The sequence below is a fragment of the Myotis lucifugus genome, unplaced genomic scaffold (assembly GCF_000147115.1).
Source record: "Myotis lucifugus unplaced genomic scaffold, Myoluc2.0 scaffold_1420, whole genome shotgun sequence".
Lineage (NCBI taxonomy): Eukaryota > Metazoa > Chordata > Mammalia > Chiroptera > Vespertilionidae > Myotis > Myotis lucifugus.
In genome coordinates, this window is record NW_005872468.1 from 93,264 (window position 1) to 101,016 (window position 7,753).

General features: G+C 50.6%; 1 protein-coding gene across 1 annotated transcript; it reads right to left on the minus strand.

Annotated features, from left to right (window-relative positions):
• Nucleotides 1-1,202: 1,202 nt before the first annotated feature.
• Nucleotides 1,203-5,520, minus strand: LOC102431251 (zinc finger protein 883-like). The gene is made up of 2 exons (XM_023748465.1): nt 5,119-5,520; nt 1,203-3,667 (listed from the first exon to the last, which is right to left on the minus strand). The coding sequence occupies exons 1-2, from the start codon at nt 5,237-5,239 to the stop codon at nt 1,776-1,778; spliced, it is 2,013 nt and encodes a 670-aa protein (XP_023604233.1). The 5' UTR covers nt 5,240-5,520; the 3' UTR covers nt 1,203-1,775.
• Between the last annotated feature and the right edge of the window lie 2,233 nt (nt 5,521-7,753).

Genomic DNA, 7,753 nt, shown 5'->3' on the forward strand with positions numbered 1-7,753 from the left:
GAGCTTCCTTGGCCACTAGCCCTTACGGCCATACAGTCCTCTCGCTCAGGGACAACTGAGTTATTCCTCCTTTGAACTACAAACGGGAAGACCCAGCTGTCCAGAAATTTCACCTCCGATGCCAAACTGCCAAAAGCAACCAACCAATGTGTCTCTCTCTCTCTCTTCCTATCCCTTCCTCTCTGAAATCAATAAAAATATGTATTTTAAAAAATACAGAAGAAATATCGAACCAACTATGTAAAACATTAAACCTTTAATAAGCCATTTTTCAGTGAGCACAGAGGTGAGTGGTACACTCAGGTCGACTTAAACACACACCATCTAATAGAAGCCACACAAACAACGCTTGTCGGTTGGGTTGGGTCCATTCTCTAGTCAGAGTCAAAGGAATGAGGATGCTGCCAAAGGCTGAGAGTATTCACAACCTCCTCAAGCAGAAGGAACAGAGGCCCTGGCCGGTGTCGCTCAGTGGATAGAACATCAGCCTGTGGACTGAAGGGTCCCGGGTTCAATCCCAGTCAAGGGCACGTGCCCAGGTTGCAGGCTCGATCGCCAGTAGGGGGCGTGCAGGAGGCAGCCGATCCAAGATTCTCTCTCATCACTGATGTTTCTAGCTCCCTCCCCTTCCTCTTTGAAATCAATAAAAATATATTAAAAAAAAAAAGAAGTGACAGAGGTAATCCTCCCCGTACGTTAGCCACAAAAATGAATATCAGTCCGGTATTAGCCCTGGGCAGCTTAGAAAATGCAACGCAGCTCATTGGAGGTGCACTGGTGCCCAGCCAGCGTCTCAGTGGGTAAGCGCTGACCTGTGCACCGGGAGGTCAGGGCACATGCCCAGGTGGCTGCATGGATCCCTGGAGGGTGGAAGGGGGGCGTCCAGGAGGGAGCCGATCAATGTTGATGTTTCTCTCTTCAATGTTCCTCTCTCTCTCCTTTCCTGTCTCTAAAATCAATAAAAACATTTAAAAAAAAAAAAAAAAAGATGCACCTGTGTCCTGGCCAGTTTGGCTCAGTGGACAGAGTGTCCGCCTGCGGATTGAAGGGTCCCGGGTTCAATTCCGGCCAAGGGCACATGCCTGGGTTGTGGACTCGGTCCCCGGTAGGGGGGGTGTGCAGGAGGCAGCCGATCAATGATTCTCTCATCATTGACGTTTCTCTCTCTCTCTCCCTCTCCCTTCCTCTCTGAAATCAATAAATTTTTTTTTAAAAAAGATGCACTTGTACCTGAAACTGTTGAGAGATCTAGCACAGTGTATGTTCCACTAAAAAATGTTTAAATTCAGACGAAGAGTTCTCAAAGAGTCTCCTCCAGTGCTGCTACACTGAGTGAGGAAACAAACCATCCTCTGCACATTTAAGGACGTTCTCCACTCTGAACTCTCTGGTGTTTAAAGAGGTGGGATTTGCAGCAAAAATATCTCCCACACACACTACACTCATAAGGTCTTTTCTCCCGTGTGAACTCCCTGGTGTTGAGGGAAGCCAGACCTCTAGCTAAAACATTTTCCACATCTGCCACACTCAGTTTTTTTTGCCAAATGAACTCAATGGTGTCAAACAAGGCAGGGGTGTTGTCTAAAGAATTTCTTACATTCACCACCTTCATGTGGCTTTTCTCCAGGATGAATTCTCTGGTGAATAGTGAGGTTAGATCTCTGCCTAAAACCTTTCCCACAAACACTGCACGCATGTGGCTGTTGTGAGTGTGTACTCTCTGGTGTTCAATGAGCCTAGTGCTTCGGAGGAAGGACTTCTCACAATATCTACACTCAAGGCTTTTCTCTAGTGTGAACTCTCAGGTGTCTAATGAGGTGACATTTGTAGCTAAAAGATTTCCCACATTCACTACACTGATAAGGCCTTTCTGTTGCGTGCACACTCAGGTGTTGAAGGAAAGTGGAGTTATTGCTGAAAGATTTCCCACATTTGCCACACTCAGAAGGCTTTTCTTCAGAATGAACGCGAAGGTGTTGAATAAGGTGGGAGTGTTGCCTAAACGATTTTCTACATGTACTACACTCATACGGCTTTTCTCCAGTGTGAATTCTCTGGTGGTTAATGAGGATACATTTGATGCTAAAGCATTTCCCACAATCACTGCACTCATATGGCTTTTCTCCAGTGTGAACTCTCTGGTGTTGAGTGAGGGCAGAGCGTTGGTGGAAGGACTTCCCACAATCACTGCACTCGTAAGGCTTTTCTCCAGTGTGAACTCTCTGGTGTTTAACAAGGTTAGATCTTTGGCTGAAAGAGTTCCCACAATGACTACACTCGTATGGCTTTTCTCCAGTGTGAACTCTCTGGTGTTTAATGAGGGCAGAGCTTTCTCTAAAGTACTTCCCACAATCACTACACTCATATGGCTTTTCTCCAGTGTGCACTCTCTGGTGTCTACGGAGGTCAGATTTGCAGCTAAAATATTTCCCACATTCACTACACCCATAAGGTATTTTTCTACTGTGTTGAAGGAAGCTGGAGGTATCGCTAAAGGATTTCCCAGACTCACCCCATTCATACGGCTTTGCTTCAGAATGAATGCGAAGGTGTTGAATAAGGTGGTAGCGTCGTCGAAACGATTTTCTACATTTACTACACTCATGCGGCTTTTCTCCGGTGTGAACTTTCTGGTGGTTAACGAGGATACATTTGTAGGCAAAGCATCTCCCACAATCCCTACACTCATAGGGCTTTTCACCAGTGTGGATTTTCTGGTGTTTAAAAAGGGCAGAGCTTTGGCTAAATGACTTCCCACAATCACCACACTCGTAAGGCTTTTCTCCGGTGTGAACTCTCTGGTGTATGCGGAGGTAGCATTTGAAGCGAAAAGATTTCCCACATTCGCCACACTCAAAAGTGCTTTTTCCAGAATGACGTCTTTGGTGTTGACTGAGGTTCGTGCGCCGTCTAAAGCATTTCCCACAAACACTGCGCTCACACGGTTCTTCTGCAGTGTGACCGCCCTGGTGTTCGCTGAGGTCAGAGTTCCCGCTGAAGGGCTTCTCATAACCCCTACACTCATGAGCCTTTTCTTCGGTGCGAACGCCTCTGTGTTGAATAAGGTTAAAGATGTGTCTAAAGGCTTTTCGACACTGGCTGCACTCAGAAAGCCCTTTTCCAGAACAGACGCTTTGCCGTGGAACAAGGTTCTGGTCTGGGCTGGCAGCTTCTTCACATCCTCCTGAACGGAGACGATTTTCTCCGCTGGGAAAGGCCTGCCCGCTCTCACTGCCATCGTGTGGCGCCTCAGGATCACCAGGGGCCCGGTGCTGAAGGCCTGGGGTGGCTGGGAAGCCCTCCCCAACCTTCCCACAGGCGGAAGGTGCCCCTGAGACGCAGAAGCTGCGCCTGGTCACAGGCGAGGCCCCGTCCACAGCTCCTTCCCAGGGCTCCTCGGCACTGGCTTCCCGCTGCTGCTGGTGAGGGTTTGCAGGGAAACAGAATTCTCTCACACATGCGTCACCGGAGAAGGCTTTCTGCTCAAGGTCTGCGGCTTGGCACTCAGTCAGGTGCAGAACAGCTTTCAAGGCCGGGCCACACCGCTCACAGGGGTGGGTCCTCTGGGCGGCCGGCGCCGTCTCAGACGCCCCGACCGGTGACTCTCCTTCTACAGACACGCTCTGCTCACAAGGCGTCTCGTCATCTTCCGTTTTATGCCAGCAACCTGAAAGCAGACAACTGCTGAGGAGATGGTTGTGGACTTTGGTCTGAGGGGCAAGTCCCACTGCAAGAGGTTAGACATAATACGCTGGTTCCATGGGATTGTCTACAAGTAAGGGCCTTGCCCGAGCTGCATGGCTCCATGGTTGAGTATCGACCTATGAGCCAGGAACAGTTCAATTCCTGGTCAGGGCACATGCCTGGGCTGTGGGCTCAGTCCCCAGAGCGGGGCGTGCAGGAGGCAGCCCATCAGTGATTCTCTCATTGATGTTTCTCTCTCTCTCTCTCTCTCTCTCTCTCTCTCTCTCTACCTCTCCCTTCCTCTCCGAAATCAATTAAAAAATATTTAAAAAAAATAATAATAAGGGGCCTCGAAACAGGTTGAAAAACAGGCTACTGTGCAGCACTGGTCCTCTGAAGATCACAGAACTGGGTAGACCCCACCGGGAAAGGAATACCGAGAAGGCCTGCAGCACGTGGAACAAGAGCGGGCTCTCCCACTCACTCTCCTAACAGCGCTCAGCAGAGTTTGTCTGCTGGTGACCTGGGCAAGCTGTGGAAAAGATTGATTGTGTCCTTTTCCCAATAAAATGCAATAAATGAGTAGCTGGTATTTGAAGACAACGTAAGGATGTATGCAAACCTCCTAACACATGCTTAAGTCAAGGGTGGAGAACACTGCAGAAGGACAGGTGGCGTCAGGAGGCCGCAAACACAAAGGAAGCCTGAAGTCACAGATGAAATGACCAGTCAGAGGAAAGTGTCAAGTTCAGGTAAGAAAAGGCAGAAATGAGGTGGGGCCAATGGAATTTGCACCAAAATGCTATTGGACACAGGAGGGGGGAGGTGCTGTTCTTGGTATGATCTGAACATGGCCCTTACGTCATGCGCAGCCAGGCCTCCTCTGAGACGAGCTTACATGTCGACCCTGTGAAAAACCGGGGAACTCCCTGCACCGCCACTGTACGACCCGGAACCCCAATGATCCAAAGCAGGGGTCCTCAAACTTTTTAAACAGGGGGCCAGTTCACTGTCCCTCAGACCGTTGGAGGGCCGGACTATAGTTTAAAAAAAAACTATGAACAAATTCCTATGCGCACTGCACATATCTTATTTTGAAGTAAAAAAACAAAACGGGAACACATACAATATTTGTATTTCCATGTGGCCCGCGGGCAGTAGTTTGAGGACCCCTGATCCAAATCTTAATGAAAGACAGCAGAGGTGAGCAGCAGCACGGGCCCAGGGCGGCTCGGCACACATGGGCATTCAGGGAACGCCTTGTTCAGGGCACGCCGCCGGGCTCAGCACTGGCAGGCCCAGCATGTACGACAAGAAAGTGGGTTGAAATGCGCGGAGCCCATGGCCCAGCTGTGGGACACACAGATAGCTCTGGAATCAAAAAGAGGAGGCAGAACATCACCTCAGGACACCGGGAGAATGGGAGGGTCTTACCCACGGAGGCTACCAGCGCAAAGACCTCCAGCATCACCTCGCAGTACAGCAGTCTCTGAGCCGCATCGAGGAGCCCCCACTCCTCCTGGGAGAAGGCGATGGCCACGTCCTCCAAGTCCATATCCTGTGGTGATGGGGACAGTTCAGTCCACGATCAGCTTGTCTCCTAGGCTTCCAAGTTCGTCGTATCCCCCACCCTCCACGGCCATCTGCTTCCTCTGCTCCCCACGTCACAGAAGAGCCCAGACCTTGGGACCAGCGGCGTCGCTCTCTCCTTATAGTCCTTGAGTCTGTGTCTTCCCTCAACACCAATGGGCAGGTGGATGATACCTGAGCTCTGGGCCTGGCATGTCGGCCAAAATGCCTTTTGTCTTTAAGACAGGGGGTGTCACAAACATTGCTTAGAGCAGCGGTTCTCAACCTGTAGGTCGCGACCACTTTGGGGGTCGAACGACCCTTTCACAGGGATAACCTAAGACCATCGGAAAACACATATGTAATTACATATTGTTTTTGTGATTAATCACTATGCTTTCATTATGTTCAATTTGTAACAATGAAAATACATCCTGCATATCAGATATTTATATGACGATTCATAACAGTAGCAACATTACAGTGATGAAGTAGCCACGAAAATAATTTTATGGTTGGGTCACAACATGAGGAACTGTATTACAGGGTCGCAGCATGAGGAAGGTTGAGAACCACTGGCTTAGAGAGAGAAGCTGGCCACAGCGACGGGTGAGTGATGTGACACTGGTCTTGTCAGGCAATAACCCAGTGGTCTCCCCGTCCCTCCAAGACACAAAAGACATGACATCACCCTTCACCTTAAATCCCAACCTCAGGGCCCTGAGGCTGACACTTTGCACTGTCCTCTGCAAATAACTTTTTTTTTTTATTTCAGAGAGGAAATGAGAGGGAGAGATAGAAAAATCAATGATGAGAGAGAGAGTCACGGATCAGCTGCCTCCTGCACGTCCTACACTGGGGATGGAGCCCACGTGCCCCTACCCGAAATCGAACTGTGACCTCCTGGTTCATAGGTCGATGCTTAACCACTGAGCCATGCAGGCCGGGCTGCAAATAATTCTTTAAATCACTCCTCTCTCCCACAACATTCCCGGAAGAACAACTTCAAAGGTTACACAAAGGTCCCATGACAAGGACAGCGTGTTTTGTTTTGTTTTTTTGAAATATATTTCTTTATTGATTTCAGAGAGGAAGGGAGGAGAGAGAGATAGAAATATCAATGATGAGAGAGAATCATTGACTGGCTGCCTCCTGCACACCCCCTACTAGGGATCGAGCCCGCAACCCGGGCATGTGCCCTGACCGGAATTGAACCTGGGACCCTTCAGTCCGCGGGCTGACGCTCTATCCACTGAGCCAAGCCGGCTAGGGTGACAGCGTGTTTCTGGTCAGCTTGTTCCCCAGGATCCTGATTTCACCACCTCCCTGACTTACCCCTGCGTAGCGTTCTCCCTTCCCCGGGCCAGTGGAGGTTTTCAAGCCCCATTGGCACTGACATCTGCTGTCTCATCGACGTCCTACTGATCAGTGCATCCGCCCTCAACAGCAACAGGCAGGTGGGCAGATAAATGGCACGTAAGCTCTTGAACCTGGGATACGGGACCTCAACAGCCCCCTTTCCAGGTAATTCTCAGCATGTCCATATTGTTTCCTCCAGGGACTCACCCTTCACTCACTCTTTTTTTTTTTTTTTTAATATATTTTTATTGATTTCAGAGAGGAAGGGAGAGGGAGAAAGATAGAAACATCCATGATGAGAGAGCATCATTGATCGGCTGCCTCCTGCACACCCCCTAGTGGGGATTGAGCCTGCAACCAGGCATGTGCCCTTGACGATAATCGAACCCGGGACCCTTCAGCCACAGCCCGGCGCTCTATCCACTGAGCCACACGAGCCAGGGCTCATTCACTCCCATGTCAATGCCAGAGTCCTGTGGCCATGAAGTCGCACTCCCTCCCCCAGTGCACATCGCTCTTCCCACCACCCCGCTCTCCCGCCTGCTCTCCCACGGCCCCCGCCTCCTCCTGCCCTGCACCGCGGACATCTCCTTGGCCCTCTGCATGTTCCTCAGCGTGTGTGGTGCAGGGACTGCCTGGCAGATTCAAACAGGACCAAGTGTACAGTACGCGGACCCTGACGGCCCACACGGACACAGGCAGCCTGGAGCCCTGCTCGGAAGGCCTCCCTCCCTGATTGCGCCTTGCTCCAACGTCAGCTGTCCTCCTTGGTGCTGCACTTGGAATCCATTTCCCTCTCTCCGCCTCACCTGCATAAAGGCCCGGCCCCGGTCGCTCTTCCCCCCGCGTCCAGTGAGTTACCCAGGTGACCACTTACGAATCCGCCAGCCAGACTGCAACCCCCTGTGGAGAAAAGCTGGTCTCGGCCAGAGGGGAAGCAGCAACTGTTCCCCAATTTCCTCTGGGGCCCGGATAGGTTCCCAAAGGAACTTACCTGTAAGAACAAGTAATTCTGGCTATTCTGACCTCTTCCAAGTAGAGCAAAAGCAACAGAGAACAACTACACAAGGTTCGCAGGAAAGCGCCAGAAGAGAAGGCTGTTCACCTTAAGAATAATTATGGGAGCCCTGGGGGGTTAGGC

Coding starts and splice junctions, on each gene's coding strand:
- LOC102431251 (XM_023748465.1), bottom strand. CDS start 5,239: ATGGACTTGGAGGACGTGGCCATCGCCTTCTCCCAGGAGGAGTGGGGG. Junction 3,668..5,118: donor TGCGCTGGTAGCCTCCGTGG/GTAAGACCCTCC, acceptor GTCTGCTTTCAG/GTTGCTGGCATAAAACGGAA.